Genomic DNA, 22,326 nt, shown 5'->3' on the forward strand with positions numbered 1-22,326 from the left:
TAAAAAAATAATTATCAATTTACTTTTTTCATGAATTTTTAAAGCGGCTATCACAAGCTAGAACATCTTTTTTATTTGCAACTGGCAATTTAGGAACCGGTACCGGTACGTGCAGATTGGGATTCCAATTCTTGACAATTTTTGAACATTTTTCGTGAAGGCGAATTAGTTAACAAATAAAAATGAGCGGCTTGGTAAGGACAGCTCATAAGGTACTACAGACTTGTGTAAAAAATACGAGTCTCGCTGCGGGTATAGTGTCTCGCACACAAGTTCCTGTAAAACGTGACTTCACAAGGGGAATATGGCATATGAGCTGCTCCAAGAGGATGGATAGCACTTCATCTTCATCAAGTCTGCTTCACAACCATTCCAACACCTGCAGCTGCGGCTGTGGATTAAAAGCTCTACACACTAAAGGTAGCGTCCCATATCTTTAAGATAGCTTTGAGGTTATGATTGCACCATCAAGACATCTTAAGATAAATCTTCTTTAACCTATTTGGAAAACCAAAGTCGGCTAATACAAAATTTCTAAAATATTATTAAATTACTTAAATTTTGGTAATTTCCGTCTAATTATAACCTTTTAAAAAAAGTTACGGTTTGGAGTCATATTATATTGATTGTAACGAACAAATGATTTGCCAGATAAAGAGAATGAAAGTACTGCGTCCGCTAAGCCTCTTGGTGAGTCCTTCTACCTCACAAGTAATTTCATACCTTTTCCAATAAGTATTTTCGACTAGTAGTGTAAAATAGTTATGAAACCAATCAATCAATCATCACAAGATGTGTTATTTTGGAAATGTAATTTAGTCATATCCCTGAGACGTGTCTGACATCTGAATTAAATAAAAATGGACTTTTTTTATAAAAAAGTAGATAGAATTGAAATGAGGGCTGCCTCATTTCAATTCTATCTACTTTTTAAAATTTAATTTACTTATTACTATAATATTATAAAAATAGTATTTATAGTGTTTTATTTCATTTAAATACATTTCAGTCTGATACTGATGAAATTGGTTAAGACTGACATTTTATTTAAAAAGTAAATCCTTTTTATTTTTTTATTGTAGTTTACTGTGGCCATTCGTGTATTAGTATTTTGATCTGACATCAAGTCAGATATTGAAATAAAGAAATTATTTTAGCAGTTTAAGTTACGTTAGTTAGTTAAACATGTAATATATCTGTTAAAATTCATTATTCAATTTAAATATTTATATATTTATATTGTGTTACAGGCGAACGAGAGCTAGTAGAGTTTCTAACTGAAGAGATAGTGGCGGAGCGTAAAGCGCAGAAGGTAAAGACCTTACCAACTGAAGTTGATGGATTTGCAGTGAAAGGAGACGGTGCTGAAGTTACCTTGACTAAGCAGTTGAAGGATGAAATGTAAGAATAGCTTTGCCATAGACTTTGATATTTCTTATATAGTTAAGAATAATTATGAATATTATAAAAATATGATTTGATGTAATAAAAAACCAAGCTATTTTTAAGTTATATCTTAATTTCTCACTATTTATTTAGTATGATGTGTTTATAAGACATAAGACTAATATTTTGAACAATAAATATTTCAGTGTAAGAATAACATTCAATGTGAATCATACAGTCGACACAGAAGATTTTGCAGAAGACACGCAACCAGAAAAACAGGAGTTTTCAGAAATGCATTCCAAACCTCAGTTTGAAGTTGATCTGGTTCGTGGTGACACGACACTTGGATTTACTTGCTCCTTCTTACAAGATCCACCATCAACCAATGCTGAAGAATACAGTAAGAAAATATTATGTATTCAATCATTGGGATATTTTTTAATCATTAATACTTACTATTAATGTAAAGATCCAATCTAAAAATTATTTATTTATGTATATAATCCCACTTCTAATACAATTTGAGCACAACAATTTTCATCCACTATTTTTTCACCCCTGGTATGGTATTTTTACTTTAAAATGACTCTTACACTGTACTTCCTGTTTGATACTGAAATAAAAAATAATTTTTCAGATTGTTTCATAAATTATGGACTTCTGGGGGTAATAAACACAAAAAAAATGAACTATACTAAGAAGTTCTTTCATTTTTTAAAGTTGCATAAAAATAACTAAAATATAGATCATTTGTCAATGATTAAGCATGTTTTTAGTAGCAATCTTAAATTTGGCATTCGTTTTTCATTTGTTTTATTCTCTATAGCTTTTTTTATGTTACCCAGTTTTAATAATATTTTTTTTCTTAATTCAGACGACATCTTTGGCATTGATGAAGTCACACTACACAAGGGAGAATGGAATGATAAGGTGTATGCAGTCGCTGGTGATGTATTAGATGGGGTAAGAGTTACAACTTAATTCAAACAATTAAATAATAAACTTGTTCTTTTAATTTTGGAGGAGGTTATTGTTTTATTAAAAGATATTTAAAATCTGTGTCTTACTTTTATATTTTAAATGTGTGACACTGAAATAAAGCTATAATTGCTATATTTCTTATAATGTTTGTTTATTAAATCTTAAATATAGAAAAATCTAGATTTAATTTAACAACATCGGCATTGGTTTAGCCAATGGATACTTTTGCTTCAGTTTTCATATTTTATGGCACTGGATGCTTTAGGTGGTCAGCCATTTTTAATATTAATTTTAGGTGCAAGCAGGACTTAAAATTGTAAAATATATAATATTTTTCTCAGATTATCCGTTCTTAAGATAAGTAACAATTTTTTTTTCGCAGGTTTAATCTTTTAGAAAAAAGAAAAAAGTCCATAAATACACATAGTATTTTTATCGTAATTTTTTTTCATTTTCGATTCATTATATAACTGTCTTAACAATATTTTATTATCTATCTATGCTTATTTTTACAAATATTTTTAGGACTAGAGTAATTATTAATAATTGCGACTATTTGTAAATATAAGACTTTTTCACGTTGTATTACTGACATAGTCGTGGTTCCGTGGTGTAATCAAGACCTTAATGTCGACGATCATGGGTTCAATTCCCGCCATCATGTATACCCCATTATTCCGCCATACTTGATCTATTGTGATAGTCTTTCAAGTGCCAATTATGGGGGATATTGAAACATTGATTTGAAGTTTGCTTTCTATATACATATAGAGAGCATTCATTGAGATGTGACATTTTTTCAAAAATGAAACACTTAAATTTATATATATTTTTTTTGTTTTTGAGATACTATCATTTTATCACAAGAAAAATTAACATTGTGGACTATACATCAAAATTAAACATAAGAAACTATAATTACTTGAATTAATTTTATTTTTAGTTACACATTTTTAATAAAAAAGGATACAATTTGTTTTTTTGTTTGCTATATATGTATATTTAAATTGTTGCAGTACTTGTATGATCTGTTAATGAATCTGCTAGAAGAGAAAGGTGTCAGCAACGAGTTCGTTCAGAAACTGGCGGACTTTAGCACGGCGTACGAACACACTGCCTACATCAATCTATTGGAGGGAATTTCAAAATTCACCACTGGCAAATAAGAAGTAGCAACACAACAAAAAATTTTAGTCGAAATTTATTTCTGTGAAACCCCAAGTCATTGTTCATAAAAATAACTTTATCAAGCACTAAAGCTGTGAGAGAATGAATAATATGTTTCCGTTTATTTCGAATAATCAAATACCTATAAATATAAAACCTATTAAAAGTTTGACTGCCTCATATATTGTTTAAATATTTATATATATATATATTTCATGCCACTGGGTTTTTCAGTTTGAATTTATGTTTCGTTATAAGATGAGGCATTTATTTTGCTATAGGGTAGCTTTAAAGAATGTTTAGTTTTAAACAACAGTGTTGTTTTAATTAGTGTTAAATGTGTTTAGTTTTGAATAAATATATTCAAATTTCATATGAGTTTTATTTAATTATTCTTCAAGGATCTAAAGCGAATAAGCATGAGTAGCATGAATTGATGTTTTTTTCGATCATAGTTTGTTTTTAGTATTTTAAAGAAAAAGTATACACTGTTATTTTCTATGCTTGCATAAAAAATGTAGATTTATAGATTTTAGTGTTATAGATTTCGTTTAAAAAAGCTGTTTTATTATAGATGTATGTAAATTTAAAGAATATAACATAAATTTCATTTATCACAAAATATTATTTATTTTTACCGATTGTTAATCAATGCTAGTTAGTTATCTAATAGAAGAATAGAATAATTATTGATCGTTCAGTTAGGAGTAAATAAGTTCGCTGTAAGATCAATTATGTGTGTCCATCTATTATGCCCAGATTTTACGTCAGTCAGTCAACACTAAGAAAATATAACAATACATTAGTTTTGTGTTCTACTTCCGTGTTTAAAGATAATAATAATAGATTATGTAAAGGTCACCTGATTGCTGTCATCAAAGTTGTTTTATATTAGTTAATACTTCTGCCAAGAAATTAGCGCTCCATTTTCTTTTCACATTCGTCTTTCACTATAATACAACAAACAGAACTTATATGGATATTATCATTATAATTTTATATTTGTTGCTTATGTTACTTGTGATATTTATTATACGTATTATTAAGGTTTTAAATGAGTTTTTTTATTGAATATGCATATACTTCTTAATTTCTAAAAATAGTGAATATACTGAAACATTTAAAGTAAAAAAATAATAATGTTTTTTTTTTTCTTTAAGTTTATAAGTACATTTCATTTATGTTTTTATATAGTATAATTGTGTTAAAACATAAATGCCGCGCGCATTTAAAAATCAGCTGATGATCGACCGTCCCAATCTACCTCTAGACCTCTTTATCTCTTTCGCTCGCCCCTTGTTTTGTTACTTATCACATGACCCCCAAAATTCTGATAAAATATACTTTGGTTATTCATCATGATGAATATTATTCAACCAATAGAAACAAAATGTTTACACAAATTATCCAATGGCACGTGAGGAACCAACTTGAACATCGCGCGAATCGATCTGTTCTGTCATTGACATTTGTCGCAGCGCAGACCAAAATGAAGCGAGTTTTATTCTATCTCGCCAAAATGGCTGACGCGTCGGCGACGGTGCGCGTGAAAAAAATACCCGATAATCTGTACGAGGTGTGTTTGACTAATTTAGTGAACTACTTGCAAAGATCCAAGTGCGAAAGGAATGATTTGCGGTCGTTGCCAGATAGCATCCTTATGGATGTTTATTACAAGGTGAGTACGATAACTGCTCGTCTTATCTACGAAAACAGTGAACAAAAATGCACCGTTACTCGGGAGAGTTTTGTATCTTTTGTGATACTCTTGTATCGAACGAAGTGATCATATCGAGATGATAATCGATACAATTCGCCTCGTGTCGGGTCACGGTCATGTGATTATGTTCTGCGAGTTCTGTAAATCACTTTCACTGTTGTGTGAGCCCCCATTCGTCATATTGTGATCCACAGTTCTTTGTTGCGACACCTAACGATTTAGACATTCTTACAACCTTTCTTCGTATTTCTGATATTATTACATTATTTCTTATAATATATAGACATCACATATTGAGATCTATAAAATTTTGTGTTGGTCCCGTTGATAGCAATTCTTATAAGATTATTCACCACGTTGTTCCTTTTTTATAACGTTTTTATTAATTATTACCTGATTATATACAAAAGACGAAACAATGGACAAGACTGTCTTGGAAAAATATATTAATAATTATAGTCAATACTTTTCTGTGTAAAACATTTTTTTTGTTGTAAATTCCAACTCAAAGCATAAATCAATCAACTTAAATAAATAAATCTTATGAGTTTTGCCAAACTAAAATGCCGTTTCTTTGTTTACACTTTGTAACAACTCTGTATGTATATTTCAATTATTATTTAGAATTGATGATTATTTGTAGCAATATGTTCATATTACTGGTTTTTCACATTTCCTTAATTCAATTATTCGGATCAGTTGATGACTTATACATTTTTGTGTAACCGCTAAATAATTTACACATTAAAATACGGAATAAGATAACATATAAAAGCAGATAATAAAAAAATAGGACGTAGCTAAAACAATTTACGGACTCAAAAAAAAAAGACAGTAGTAGTGCAATATCTAATTACCGGTCTGGAGAGCTCCAACAACTTCAGCAGCAACTTCGTCCTTCGCTTTGTAGTTACTTTTTTTATTTATCGAACGAAATATTTTAAATACACTCTAACATGTATTCTTAGCTATATATAATGAAATTACAATAAGATTAAGCCTTCATATAAATATGCTTATAGCAACTACAAAAAATTATTTCATCAAAATACAAGAAAAAAATGTGCAACATTAAAGTGAAAAACTCTTGTACTTAAGTACATCGATCAGTCATTTAAAATAAATTAATATTTAAACAGAAGAATTTATTAAATAAGCACATTAACGATGAATATTTTGTTGAATAAAAAACATATGTACATGACATATGTTTTTTATTCCACAAAATATGCTAATCGATGATTAGTACTTTTTATTAGTCTTCAAACTTTAAAATGTCATTCGTATGAGAACATGGAATATCGGTTGTAATTTGTACTTGAAATAATTTGAATTAAAAATTCATCTATAATCTTAGTAAAAAATGTAACGAACACTCGGCAATCTACAGCAAAGTGCTTTAGTTTTATGTGTATATAGATCAGATGTATCTTTGTTAAGTCTTTAATAGTGTTTACGTGCCCATAACCACTGGGTTAAATGATTAATTGAGGCCCTGACCGATATCAGCCACAGGGGCGGCTAAGCTGAAGAGAACCTAGCCAACTGCACAGTATATATTATAACGCACATGCACAAGTGTGTGCGTAAACACGACTAAAAACAGTTGAGGCGCAGGGTAAGGGCAAAGGCTTTGCGTGCTTACCGAGGCGCGAGGGTTTAAACATTTCTAAATTTCTGACTCCGGGCCGCTACTGAGTATTTTCGAACAAAAACCTCGAGCCGATTTGAACCGAGGGCCGTGGATTTTTTTTAATGTGATGATTTCTGGAAAATATGCAGGAACACAAAACACCAAACTGTTTGTAGTTATAGATGGCATATTACACTTTAGGCATCCCCGTATTCACTGCGGACTAATTAAGACATAAACAATTATGTTTCGTTTTACTATTTGTTTATTATCATCTCGCTTGTTTTAACACTTGTTAAGTCACGTTTGTAACGTAGACAACATAAAAAAACAATGAATAAAACTACTTACTTGCTGTTAGGGCTTTGCGCAAGCCCACCAACCAATACACGTACATACATATTGTATCGCCAAATAGCAATACTTAGTTATGTTATGTTCTAGTTTGAAGGGTGAGCGAGACGGTGTAACTACAGGCACAAGGGACGTTCTCAAGGTTGATGGCGCATTGGCGATGTAAGCGATGGTTATCAATTCTTACAATGCCAATGTATATAGGCGTCGGATGGCCCATATGCTAGTCCGCCTACCTATATATAAAAAAAAAAACTTTTAATTGCGTTACGATGAAGGTTCGACATAATATCATATATAATGTACTTAAATTTAGCCAGAAGGTTTATTTATTATAAACCATTATGAGGTTTATTTATTACTATAACTATGAGAATGAGGCAATCGAGAATAAATCTGTATTTGCGCAATACACGATAATATAATTCGTAAAAAAAGCCAGTAAATCTCCCATTACTACTATTGAGTAATGGACCGAGAGCCCCATTTCACCTACGGCAGGTGAAATAGTATACCTAGCGTCAATATGGAGTTTGCTAACATACCGTAAGTCTGCCGATCGCTGGTTCTTAGGCTATAAGGGCCTTTTTTTTAACGCTGGAAAAACTCGTTACGCCTTTCCCCCACGGGAACAGTGGGGGGGTATGTGGGACTCGCCGGTGTCCAAGGCGCCGAGTGCGCCTGAACATCGGAATACCCACTAAAAAACCAGCGGTACCCTTTCCGACTTAACGAGGAGCGCCACGGGATCGCTTTCGCATGCTACTGTGGCGCTCTGACGGCCGGCCCGCCTATGCGGGCCTCTATTCTCTAGGGAGTGTTCCCAGGGTACTGTGAACCCCCCCTAGTCCCGGCGGCGCCTATTGTGGCGGGGGTAGAAGGTGCGCATAGCGCCTTTTTCTTCTCCCCGGCAGGGTATAAGGGTTTCCCCTCCTTTTGAGGAGATGATTTCTGCAAAATATCGTCTTTTATATATTATACAAAAAGCCTAAATTAAAAACCTTAAGAATACTATCTGAGTAATAATAATAGGATGCAAATAACAGATACTGGATAATATGAATATAAAATATTAAAAGCTAAAATAAAATATAAATATGCCAGTTAGTAGCGGACACGGCCCGTTGGGAATCTTTATTGGGTAACAATTGCAGCATGTTTGCTTTGTTGCACCAATCATACCAATAATGTATCTTGACACATCCATTGAACAGTCTGACTAATGTCACATAAATGGATATATTATTGTGAATCCGTTTCATATATATAAGTAACTAATAATAATAATAATTTCCTGGGACATTATTCACACAAGGCGATCTGATCCCAAACTAGGCAGAGCTTGTACATTGACTGTTGACAGAGCTCATACATTTTTGCTACCGAAACCAGACAACTGATATATTACATATACTACTTTTCTTTTGTTAATACATACTTATATAGATATAATAGTAACACCCAGACTCAGGACAAACATACATGTTTATACACACAAATATCTGTCCTGGGTGGGAATCGAACCCAAGACTTGCGGCGTGTAAGGCAAGTATCTATCGATCACGCCAACCGGCTCGTCATTAGCTGTTACTAGCTCGTTTTTAAAGAGAAAATGTTTTAGGCTACTCCTTAATTAAATCCGCTTCATCGAGTAACAAACATCCAAATACATTTTCGTATTTGTTCTTAATATTATAAAGCGCAAAAGTTTGTTTGTTTGCTAATACCAAGATCTACCAATTCGTTTGGAAAAAAACTTAACGTTAGATAGTACGTTTATTAAGAAAGATTATGGACTAAATAAGATCACGCTACGAACCATGAGCTGTTGTGACGTGCAATGTTTGTAAAACAGCGCGAAATAACTATCTTATAATAAATTTATGTAAAATTAAAAAAAGTTCCAATATTATTAATCCATGCGATCAATATTTTTTTTCAAGCGAACTGGCCTGTTGAACGTGATGGTAGCGTAGCGGTAATATTAACCACCCCTTACAACGTCAATGTGGCACCCACCTTGAGATCTGGTCCCAAGGTTTACCTTGTGCCTTGACAAAGTGTCTGCCGTAGTACTTGTTGTTGTTGCACTGGCTCACACACCATTCAAACCGGAACACAACAATACGAAGTATTGCTATTTGTTTTGCGGTACAATATGTTATAATTAATGGGTAACACAGACGGCCTTACACAAAGCCCTACAACCAAGTGAGGTAAAAAGTCAATTTGAAAATGTACGTCAATCAAAATATCACCAGAATTAACGGACAATATTTTAGGATAGTTTTCCTGTACCAACAACGGTTATGTTTAAGCCTTGATGCCCCGTCTTAAGTTTCCATCCTCTATATATATATAAGTATTGTTAAAGTGTCAAGTAAATTTTTTGAAATAGTTTTAATTTATTTGTTTTAATTTATATATTTGGTATTAAAAACTTACAAACAACTTTGAAAAATATATGTACATATGTGTTTGTAATGTGTACACGAATACCTACTCGTACATCTGTAGCTTAAACCTTAGGAAAAAGTATCATAGTGATGATTGCGGGACCTTAAATAACATTCAAATAAATAACAATTCAGAATCAGATTCAGTTAATTTAACGACCGGTTGCTGAAACGTTTATAGAATTTTTTACGAGGTGTAATTCGAAAGCATCTCTGTAAAAAATGTTTCGCATAGTTTATAGGAACGACTAACGACTCATCGATTATTAATAGGAATTTTTTATCTCATTTCAAATTAATTGTAATCAGTAATTTATTTAATAAAAAAACAAAATTTTCATTACAAAACGTTCAAGTAACTTTAAAATGCTTCCTATCCAATAATACAAAACTAAGTAACTCGAGATGCGAAATGTCGAAATTCAATTTTGTTTTTCCTTAACCGCAAGGCAAAAGGACATAAATCCACCTGAATAAGAGAAATCCAGTGTAAATTTATAATCCACGTTTGTCGGTCTCGCTAGAATGTTTGTTGTTGACGTTGTTTTGATCGTCATTTGCGAATGCGTGAAAGGCGCTTGTTATGCAGATGGCCCCGTTTATCGAAAGTGTCTCCGCACTCTGAATACTGATAAATCAACTTCAATGTTTAGATTGTCAAGTTCTCTCTGGATTAAGAGCATACATATCGCGTCCCATACATATACGAGATATATTCGTAATTCTGTAAATATACATTTGATATATTTTTTTTGTAAAATTTATGATTGTTATATTTGAAATGAAAAATGAATCATGCTTTTTTGCCGGTACTTTCTTTCCGAATAGGTGGTAAGTTTTTGACATTCGAAAGTGTTTTCAATTTAAAAAAAAAATATTTTTAAATTTAGAACCCAATTAGCAAATTAGAAGGTAGCTAAAGTTAAATCGATTTTATTATTTAAACATATATCAAGTTCTTGCAATGATTTCCCAATAGAGATAATAACGAATTAATAATGTTATCATGCTCGCCTTAAGTTAGACGTGGTCTCGTCATTAAAACACGGAAGACGTTAAATTATGATCTGTCAATACCACTGTTTAAGGCACACATGCGAAATACTGCCGCGTTCATTATTCATCAAAAGGCACTAGTTTGTATTGCAAATTTTTATCGTAACGTTCGCAAACGCGTATGGTAAATTGCTGTGACCTTTTGGAATCTCTTTTGCGTCGGACATTTTTAAAACAGCTTCCGTATTTGTAACACTTCGACACGCAAATAATCTTCGTTTACTCTTACCTTTGTGTTTCTCCGTATCTCTCGATTTCTAGAACGTTCTAGTACTCTTTTTCATTTAAAAAGTTTTTGAGCAGTCGTTACATTATATTTACGATATCATTTAAAGGTTACAAAACAAACATTATTTAGTGTATATAATTAATCAACAATTATTTTAACACATATTTTTAGTCTGACATCGTTTAATCTAATTTTTTTCTTACGTTTACAACAAAAGTATATATTAAGGTGTGCAATAAATTGTATGATTACAAAAATATTATAATAATTATATAAGAATAGGTTAAACAGTAGTTTAAACCTGCAGTTTAAATCGATTAAGCATTTTAACAACAATAACAGATAAAAACACATAGTTATAACGATTAACAATATCTGGGCAATAGGACAATATACGTCCTATTGCCCAGATATAAATTATACAAAAAAACTATCACGATAATTATAAATCTCTCTTTTAAACAACAGTCGTTGGTATCGTTGTGTAATTATATTCGTATGATAGCGATCTTGCGAATATCCCTTTATAAACAAACCTCTTTTACAAAGGCTTAGTAAACAAAGATAAAGCTGGTAAATATTTTTTATATCAAATATATAATAATATATACATAAAAATACCAAATATATAATAAAATATAAATATATAATAACATAAAGTTATGCCTTAGTACATAAGCTTAACAGTTTTTAATCCATATGTCAACTTATGTAAATAAATTATTAATATTCTTATATTGATATGAACATTTATTTATTTAGGTTTAATTATTTACTTGTTTATTAACAGTAGATACAATTAATTTACAGTATAAATAATACATTAAAAAGTTATTCATTAAATGTACTACTAATAAAATGTTATCGTCATGCATTATAATTGTATATACATTTGAAAAAAACAGAAATGTTTAAAATACTAAAGACTATGGAGTCTTACATTTATGACATTATCGTTACAGTGCGCTTATTCGAACTCTATTAATAGTACAATTAGCTGATTGTGCTTTTCTGTTGTCAATAAAACTCCATGAATTGTTCTCAAAACTAAAAAAACGTTTGATGTCCATATTTAGTTTTGGGTAATATACAACTCGATGAAATTTTTCTATCCAAAATTAAAATTATATTTCAGTGTTGCTATGAGGAAGTCGTTAATATTAAAAGTTAAGCTGAATTATATATACATAAATTAATAATATTAAAGAGTATACAGAATTTATAACAGATTCTATAAGATAAATATTAAATTTAAAGATTCATTAACTTTAAAAAATGTATTTGTATGATGAAATTTGAAATCGCATTTCGTGTGCCATTTACATTGTTAAAACAGTAACCCTATTCAAATAGGTAATTTATTATTTTAAACAAATCGAGAATTAGAAATAGTGTATCAAAATAAATGAATTCACCTTCAAGGTTCCTTCGATGTTTAACTAACTGATTAAAAAAAAATAAAACATCGAAAATGGGACACGGTTAAGTTGTAACATGCTTCCACGATGGCCAGACGCGGGTTCAGCGTAAACTGGTCAGTCCTTTACCGTTAGATTTGTGCGCGTCTCGGTACCGCTAGCGATTAGCATTTTTAGGTGAAGGCGAACCAGCCAGTGGCCCGCCGTTTTGTAATTATAACACACTAAATGTTATATTTACAACCATAAAGCTGAATATTGTGTAAGTTGGATTTTATAGCGGGATTGGAATGATCTGATCACTCCGTTATTAAAATATTTCGTGTGAAACGTCAAAGTGAAATTGATTTTAGTTTCGTTGATGTCGTATAATCTTTTTTTTTATGTAATAACAATTGGGCTTTACGTCGTGTCGTGCTTTTTTGTCATTGCAAATTACTTTATCTTATCAAGAATCTTTAATAGTAATTTGACAGCAATGTTTGCGAATTAACCTACGATCGTGGGGTCAACCCGGGCGAGCGACACTGAATTTTCATTTTAAGCACATTTGTGTTTATAATTCATGGTATTGGTTCATTTATTCCCTATTTTGATACCTTGCTAGTATTTCTAAACTCTTACATTTACGTTTTCATTTAAATATAAAATATATCATGAATTAAATAAAGATTATACCATCACTAAAAATCTAGTTTTTTTTAAAATATAAAACAATAGTCATAATGAGAGGTATAGTATTTATCTGATTAGATATCAAATTTGCAAAGTATAATTTAATAATATTTTGAATTAAGTATCAATATATGTTTATTATCATACATTGATAATTAATTTTTAGTTATATAGCGTTACAACTTCTTAGCTTGTATGCTCATATCATCATTTTTCGATATGATGATTATTTTGTTCATATCAAACAGAACAAGTATTTGACCTAGTATTTAATGACGCTGAGCTTGTAAGGCTCTCCCAGAAGTGTTTTCTGCGTCAAAGGAAAAATAATTTTCCCTTAGATGTCTGAAATACGAGTTTTCATCTTAAGTTGCTATTTTCGAAGTAAAACGCTGACTCTTGCTCTAGTTTTTGTTTTATTTATAAACCGAGGTCTTTTATAATTTTAATTTAATATTAAATAATTACGTACCTGCTGGTAGGGCTTTGTGCAGCCTGTGTTACTCACTCATCATAAGCAGCAATACTTAGTATTGTTGCGTTCCGGTTTGAAAGGTGAGTAAACCAGTGTGGTTGTTGTGTGACCAGTTGTGGTGTGACCCAAGGTTGGTGGCGCATTGGCAATATTGGGAATGGTTATTATTTCTTACATTGCCAATGTCTACCACCATTTTGGAAAATAACACTCGAGATCTGAAAAGAGCTGGCGAAAGAATTTCAGCTGGATTTTCAAAAAAGTTTTATTATATACATCAAATGAATAAATAGCTTGCATATTTTAGTTATACTTTTTTATAATTATATTAGGTCCTTACATATGAAATTGGCGTTTTATACGGGAGGAATATAAAGTCAATTTTTTTTTGTAAAATATATTTAATTAATCAAAGTATGCACCGTTGTTATATACTATGCCGTCTCATAGGTAGTTCATTGATCCCTTTACTAAAAAAACCATGGGGGCGAGAATCAATAAACTCTTTGAAGGCGGTTTGGACTGCCGCATCGGAGTTGAATTTTTTTCCTAGTAAGAAGTTGTCCAAATTCCGGAGAAAATGGTAATCTGTTGGAGCAAGGTCCGGGGAGCATGGTGGATGTCGCAGACATTCCAATTGTAGCTCATCTAACTTAATATATATTTAAAACCATAGATGTTTTTTAGATAGATGACTATACCTTAGGTACTTAAAATAATAATTTTTTTGAATATATTTTTTTCAAAATGCTTGATAACACATACATTTAGCATTATTGTAATTTCAATTAAAAAAATGTACTTGGAAATAGGAAGTTGTAGAACAATAACTTTATGATCTTTGAATTGTGTGTGTGACTTGTATGACTAATAATAAATCTTTATAATGCGTCATATCAGTTCGCGCCATTTTCCTGGCTTCATTGTCTCAGTAAATGGCATGAAACTAATTAAAATTTCATATATCTTTAGCTAATAATACTTATTGACGGAATCAAGGATTTGATTGAGGCCAGGTCTCTTGGGTTCAAAACACAGATCGAGCCAATAAAAAGCACGTAAAGCCTTCAGTTGGATCACCGTGCTATCGGATTATCGGAGAGTAAAGGAATAAAGAGTGCACCTGCGTTTGTGCACAAACTTGGGCACTATGATATCTTCTGTGAAATTGTCTAGTTAATTTAAAATAACATCCTTTTAATGTTCTCCTCTCCCTTAATGGAAAAAGATGGGTATTTAGTTCATCACGTTTCCAGTAAATAATAATAAATAACGTAAGTGTCGATTTTTTAGGCTTTTGCAGCTTAAATCTTATGATGGTTTTTCAGTTTGCATTAAACTAATTATTGTGAACATACAGGCATTTGATAAACAGAGATGTTAATCCACATTTGACCCTTCGAACTACGCTTTGAACCGTTGTTACTATTCGCTGGACTATGTCGAATTTAACGTAAATATATTAAACCTTGTATTCTTTTTTAATTAATAAACATTTCTTGTTTAGCTTTCATTATATTTGCGCTAAGGCGCTGTAGAGTTCCAAAGAGGGATTTATTTCCAAAAAATTCATCAAAAGCATAATAAGAGTGAATACAGTCGATTGATTATGCAGTAAAGTAAAGTAATCGTCTGTAAATGTCCCACTTCTCGGCTAAAGTCCCCCGTGAGAAGATCCTTAAGAATGTTTGCAGCTTATTCGACCACTCTGCTCAAATGCGTGTTGGTGGCAAGGTGGCAGATGTTTTTATTTACCTCCGAGCAAGAGTTGAATTATAAGCAAAAATAAAGCACATAAGCACTGCTAGCTCAGGTTTAAATCAAACTTTGTTTAAGATGCGCGTGATTTTTGTCATCTCCGCTCGTGGAAAAAATGATGGTTTAATATTTTTGTTTACTTTCTATGTAATTACTTTGTTAGTTAATCTGAAAGTCCCATTGCACAACTTCAGTTAAGTTGTGGATAACTGTATTCTGGAATATCGAAGAGTTTCCTTGAATTTAAATCCAGATCGACGTTAATTACTTTATAATTGAGTGCACAACAAATGGTGATTAAAAGGTTTCATAAATATTTATTTGTTTATAATTATGAAATTATATTTTACCATGACTTAAATGTGCTTAATATGAATTAACGGCAGTGTTGCCGTCTATCACCGCTGAAGTGATGAATTTTAATTCACCCTACCCTTAATTATTACATAAGGTTGAAAGATTATATAAATTAAAATTAGGGAATTATGTTAACTTATTATAATTAGTTTTTTTTTTTTTTTTTTATATTCGCCGGGAGGGCAAATGACTCTACTCCACCTGATGGTAAGTGGTAGTAGAGTCCAAACGCGACGACTGCCAGTACAGACGGGAAAAACGTTCTGCACTAGCCGCCTTCGCCTTGCCGGCCCGCAAGATGCCTCTTCACGCCTCGTTTGAAGGAACCCGGGTTGTAAGAGGAGGGGAACACGTGAGCTGGTAAGGAATTCCATTTTTTGGAAGTGCGACAAAGAAAGGAGTTGCCAAATTTCTTTGTTCGCGATGGAATTGATGTCACAGTTAGGCGGTGACATCGAGAACCAGCTCGCGTGGACTTAAGAAGGAAGGGGGAAGCAGGAATTAGAGAGAATAATTCCTCAGAGCACTCGCCGTGATACAGTCGATAGAAAGCGCTCAGTGCTGCTATCTCACGACGCAATTGTAAAGGTTCAAGGGTGTTTGTGACCTTTACGTCGCCAATAATGCGTACGGCACGTAACGTAAGGTGCGAGCAATATTCCACGCAAGACCGTACCTGTGTTTTGTACAGCAGGCACAGTTGTTGTGGCGTGAAAAAGCGCCGCAACTTGTTCAGAACTCCGAGTTTCCGTGAAGCTGTTTTTATAACAGCCTCGATGTAATCCCTTGGACTAAGGTCGCAGCGAACGTCAATCCCCAGCATGGCGATTTTGCTTTGCATCACCAGCGGAGTACCACAGAGGGAGGGAAGAGGGGAAAATGTTGACTTTTTCGCCGTGAGAGCGCATACCTGTGTTTTCTTGTCATTAAACTCAACAAGATTATCAGAGCCCCATTTGGCGATGAGCTCTAACGTCCTATCGAGTTCAATGACAAGATTCTTCTGCCTCTCCTCAAATTCCGCTCGCCCAGCCACTGCGCGTCCGTGGTATCCACCATGCACTGTACTATCGTCTGCATAGCAATGTATGTTCCCAAGAGAGAGCATATCATTGATATGCAAAAGAAAGAGTGTGGGAGATAGCACAGATCCCTGGGGGACCCCAGCATTCACTACATAGAATTGTGAAGCGCAACCATCAACTAAAACACGAAGGCTACGCTTGTGTAGGAAGCTGGCAATCCAGGTGCATAGCTGAGCAGGCAGACCATATGCCGGCAGCTTGGAGAGAAGACTTCTGTGCCAGACCCTGTCGAAAGCCTTGGAGATATCGAGGCTGACAACCAACGATTCTCAACTTCCAGATTATGCTATATATATTGTACTAACTTCCCGTCCCGGCTTCGCACGTGCAGAATAATGGTCTACGTAAAACGTTTATATATATCTCTCTAAACCTACCTAAACCTTCCTCATTAAACACTTCGTTCATTGGTGGAAACCGTATGATAATCCGTTGGATAGTTTTTGAGTTTATCACGTACATACAGACAGATAGACGCGGCGGAGACTTTGATTTTTTAATTTGTAGTGATATAGATGCTTTACTCTTAAGTTTAGTGCTCTTTTAATAACTATTCTGGCACTAAGGGTTTGTTTCAATATGATTCAGATAATATAATGTGTTATTGTTTATCTGTTTTTGATTCGCTTTGTAACTTACACGAAACTTTATTGTCTTATTAGGTCGCTCCGCGCGCTTTCATCCGCGTTAAATGTTACCGCTCCGCCCCCGTGGGTCACGGTGTGATGTTATTTAGGCTTTATATAAGCTTTATTTTTCAAAATGAACTGGTAGGTCATTAGATTGGCGCATTTAAACAAACTCTTCAGCTATATTATTTTAGTATATATTTAAAGGTGTTATGTAATGTGTAGAATGATATGTATATATGTAACCGTGTTGATACGGGTCTATCTTGCTTATCATTTACGTCACTGAGCTCGATGTGTCACTTCCAATGAACTAATTCGGTGCAGTAGTTTGCGATTCTTTCTTTTTCTGTAATTTCTATTAGGTAGGCGGGCTGGATAATTGGTCATCTGATGGTAAGTGGCTACCTCCGCCCATGGACACTGGATCTGTATGAAATGTTAACCATTCCTTAGTTCTATTTCAGCTTACAAGATTTGACCTAAACAATTTAACAAACTTTGCAAGTTAAATAAACGCTTATACAACATGGCTGGCTCCTATAAGGATAAATAAAAAAATTATATCAGTGTGTTTGTTTATTTCTTACGCTTTCACGTCTAAACTACGACATTTTTCTTACAGCCAACATGTACAGGAGATAGGGTTAGGGGTACAGAAAAATTCATGCAAAAAGCTGCTTTTATACAAATTTGTAAAATTTCAAAGTCTTATTGTTTATATATATGAGTGCAACAGCCTCAACGATTATTTTATTTTAAACCGTCACAGGTTTTAAAGGGATGCATTATTTAAAAAAAAAGTATCGTATATTGAATTGATGCATTGAAATGCACAGCCTCTACAGGTCTTGTATTATTCAGTTACCTTCGTAATTTTAATGACGCCCATTATCTTGGTACATTTTAAAATGTAGCGATTACTGTTATATTCAATTATTTTTTTAAACGGTGGCTACTATTTTTTATATTTATTACATGTCTTTTGCAATTGATGTATTTTTTGTTTAAGTAAACTATTTTGTTTAAGATATATTAAAGAGGGATAAGCGTTAGTAGAGCTTCGTATTCTAGATAGGTACTACGTCATGAGTAATTCTATAACCAAATACCCGTAGTATTGTTGAATTAATTTGTATGGTGACTGTGTCATTGCAATAACAGGTACAAGGGACATAACATGATATGCATCCGAGGTTGATATGCATCGCCAAAGGGTTGTTAGAATTGATTTATATTTGATTTATTTATCTAAAGTAACCATTTATCAGAAGGCGAAGATTTCTGCTTCCCTAAATAAAAAAAAAAACAACAAAGACAGGTACATTTAATAATTTAATTTAATAACAAGGATGCCGTAAAGTAAAGTAATGATATCTGAGAACTGACAAAAACTATTCATACAAAGATTTTGTATTCATGAAAAATATAATATAATAAGTATATAAAAAATGAAGATATTTGGGTCTTGTTGGGTAGCGTATAATATTTCCACTTTTTAACCACTATTTCATTTCTTGCTTCATGCCCAATTGTAATCTATTAAATATGATTATTTATTAACCTAGTATCAAGTAGGTAGTAAGTATACATAAAAGGCTACTCGTAATTATCGGTACTTAATAACTCAGTTTGCAAGAACCACAAAGATTTCGTCTCAGCATCGTTAGTCGTCTCGATATAACGGCTCGCCATCTCACCGTTACGGTATAATTTATACAAGTCGCACCGCCCACCGCAGCGCTGATTTTTTCATCGATAACCACGAAACAACATAAATCTGGTTTGAAATATTGTATGAATCATATTAAAAGCAAATACCTTTTCTGGGTTTTTAAGTTTCGTTTACAAATCCGTTGATTGTCGTTTTATTTTTGGACTTTAATATCACGACTGAATAAATTACGTCATTATCACTTATAAAATAATTGTTTTTAAGATTTTTTTTTAAATCTACAGTAAGTTTTACGATTTGATTCAAATTTATGTCCTATTAATAGCGAGAACATCGTAAGGACCTGCATTAAAAATTTGTCGTAATTGACTCCATTAAACCGTATGGAGTATCGTGTGGGAATAAATACCAACCCTTTGTTGATGGTGAGCAAGTTTTTACCCAGTAGTAGAAAATTTACGGATTGTCCTGTTCAGAGATTTATTTTGTTGATGTTGTGTTGTGTCTTTATTGGACAAAAATGAAAACACGAGCAGTAAATTTACAAGCACTATATGAACGTAAAGGTGTACCACGACGGACTTCATAGAATTATCTTTATCTTAATCTGGAAACTCTTCAATTGACTTTGAGTTCTTACGAGATACATATACTGATAGGCATATCTACGTAGGAGGTAAATAAATAGTGTACAAGTTTATAGATACTTTTTTTAAAAATATACATAACAAGTAATGTGACTATACAAAAACATACCTAAATGGTGTATATATATATATATATAAATATATATATATATATATATATATATATATATATATATATATATATATAAGTGTATAACAAATGAATATCCTCACAATCAAATCTAATATAATAAATATCAACAGATAAAGTAAATAAGTAAATGTTGAACATTCACTTATTTTCAATATAGTGTATATGTTTATATCAGTGTATATATATAACCGTTCACACCCACACCAATAGATGAACTGAACAACAAACGTACCGCAACGAGCGCAATTATTTTATTGCTCGTTACATGACAGATTCACCGCTACGAGAGTGAGTCACTCTGACTAACATTCATCCGAGCAAAGCTCAACTTGTTCGAACTTGAAAAGATATAAAATAAAAACTACAGCTTCTATGCTTCATGTCGAGTAGGAACGATATTTTGTTGAAACGGTGATTCAAAATAGATTCATCATTGTTCCACATTGCGTTGATGATTTTTAAATAAACGTATCGAAACAAACACCTTTATTGTTAAATCGTTTGGAATTGGTAAATTAAAATATTTAATTTATAAAATAAGTGGCTTGAAATAGATTTAAAATTAACCTATATATATATATACCATACAGATATAGATACCTATATAGATACTATTGTCTTTTTAAAATATTTTCTTGTAATTATTATAAATTAAATTATATGTATTTTTATTGTACACATACTACGTGTTTTATAGAGTTAAAAAATTGTACAGTTTCTCTTGATATACAATTCTGACAGAGTACCGTCAAAAGCCCGAGATAATTAAAACATTTAAATACGCCTATTCCATTGCCATTTCTAAACTAGTACCTACGATTGAATAATTTAAAGTCTTTGAAACTTAACCTTGCAATCTTCATAACTTCGAAATTTGAAGTAAAAGAAATTAAAACTTGAAAGTCATTAATAGTTTCACCTTCAAAAGTTTCAATAACTTGCGATGGTAGGTCAAGTTCAATTGTAAACAATTATATTATTTTTCTTTATGTATTGTCTTTAGTTAGCAAGTATTAGCAGTCTCAGACCTGGGCTAATTAATCCTCTAATCATTAATATCTTCTCTTGTTCGATTAAACTTCAGAATTACGTCGTGTTTTCATTGAAAAAAAAACCGACTAGTATTTGATTTATTATTATTATGTAAAATCTTAAACGCTTTTGTTGAATACACAATAACAATAATAAAGGAGGACATTATTAGTCACGACAAATCCGGAACTGCTCTTGAGAATATCCTGAGATTCGAACCCAATCCCCGAAGGACATCGAGGATCTGCATCCTTATAAGCTACCAGACTAACTGAGCAGTAACACAATATTATTGTAGTGGCGTAAGGATTAACGAATTAACGAATCGACTGTAGTATATATGGAAATATTTAATTATAAAAATTATATGAATTCTTCGAGAAAAATATGAAGTAAATGGCTGTTATGTTTTAAGTGTGATGACAAACGCTTTAATAAAACGGTACACTGCTGTTTATTATCCTGTCTCAAAGCAAATAAATAACATTTTATTGTGCGTACAATTGCACATTATTGTACAAAAGTTAGAAAGGTTTTTTTTTACGTAATCAGACCCGGCGATCGTCGCGCTCAATGATTTGTCCTCAATAGTTTATTGATAATACTCGTAAAGTAACTTACACATAATAAGTTTTGTTTGTTAGGAAAAAATATCAACGGGTAAGCATTGCAAAGATTACTGGTGGTAGGGCTTTGTGCAAGCTCGTCTGGGTAGGTACCACCCACTCATCAGATATTCTACCCCAAAACAGCAATACTTGATATTGTTGTGTTCCGGTTTGAAGGGTGAGTGAGCCAGTGTAATTACAGGCACAAGGGACATAAAATCTTAGTTCCCAAGGTTGGTGGCGCATTGGATATGTAAGCGATGGTTGACATTTCTTACAATGCCAATGTCTAAGAGCGTTGGTGACCACTTACCATCAGGTGGCCCATATGCTCGTCCGCCTTCCTATTCTATAAAAAAAAAAAGATGGAATTAAATGATTAATAATTAATATGTTCATGTTTTCAGACCATTTAAGTTTTCTTGGAAAGTATTAGAACTTTTAATGATAGGATGTAAGTTACTATAGAAATCTCTCTGTACTGTTTGTTTATTTGTTGTCTCTGAAATGACCCTAGCTCACTCTCAACAGTAGTAGTAGAACCATCAGTAATTTGATTCATGGTACGGTACCTACTAAAAAGGTTCTGCAAAAAATTCTTATTCCTCTAGTAAAATATTTATAGAAACAACGTTGCCTATTAACCATGAACACGCAACTGGGTCGATTTTAATATCAACCAGACAGAGTTCTCAATTAAAGTTATACATATTTGTGTAAATATGAATTACTTATAAACGTTTCTCGGCGGGTGATTAGTTATGTCATGTTCTTACGCATATCAAGTCAATGATGACAGAAAGAGTGAAATCAGTGTTTAACTAAACATACGCTATGCAACGTTTATAA

The 22,326-nt window shown here is 32.4% G+C and overlaps 2 protein-coding genes across 2 annotated transcripts in view; both read left to right on the forward strand.

Annotated features, from left to right (window-relative positions):
- The first annotated feature begins 74 nt into the window (after nt 1-74).
- Nucleotides 75-3,908, forward strand: LOC126774061 (complement component 1 Q subcomponent-binding protein, mitochondrial). Its single transcript, XM_050495403.1, has 5 exons — nt 75-420; nt 1,251-1,401; nt 1,593-1,789; nt 2,264-2,352; nt 3,387-3,908. The coding sequence occupies exons 1-5, from the start codon at nt 183-185 to the stop codon at nt 3,534-3,536; spliced, it is 825 nt and encodes a 274-aa protein (XP_050351360.1). The 5' UTR covers nt 75-182; the 3' UTR covers nt 3,537-3,908.
- Nucleotides 3,909-5,026: 1,118 nt separating this feature from the next.
- LOC126774047 (amyloid protein-binding protein 2) overlaps nt 5,027-22,326 on the forward strand; it is a 62,878-nt gene continuing 45,578 nt past the window's right edge. The window contains exon 1 of the mRNA XM_050495367.1: nt 5,027-5,215. Coding sequence (XP_050351324.1) covers nt 5,027-5,215 — 189 coding nt within the window. The remainder of the gene's footprint in view (nt 5,216-22,326) is intronic.

Source organism: Nymphalis io, chromosome 15 (genome assembly GCF_905147045.1).
Source record: "Nymphalis io chromosome 15, ilAglIoxx1.1, whole genome shotgun sequence".
NCBI lineage: Eukaryota > Metazoa > Arthropoda > Insecta > Lepidoptera > Nymphalidae > Nymphalis > Nymphalis io.

Bases quoted from the DNA above. Each gene is read 5' to 3' on its own strand.
- LOC126774061 (XM_050495403.1), top strand. From the start codon at position 183: ATGAGCGGCTTGGTAAGGACAGCTCATAAGGTACTACAGACTTGTGTA. The intron at 421-1,250 runs GTAGCGTCCCAT...ATTGTGTTACAG, and splicing joins AAAAGCTCTACACACTAAAG to GCGAACGAGAGCTAGTAGAG. The intron at 1,790-2,263 runs GTAAGAAAATAT...TTCTTAATTCAG, and splicing joins AACCAATGCTGAAGAATACA to ACGACATCTTTGGCATTGAT.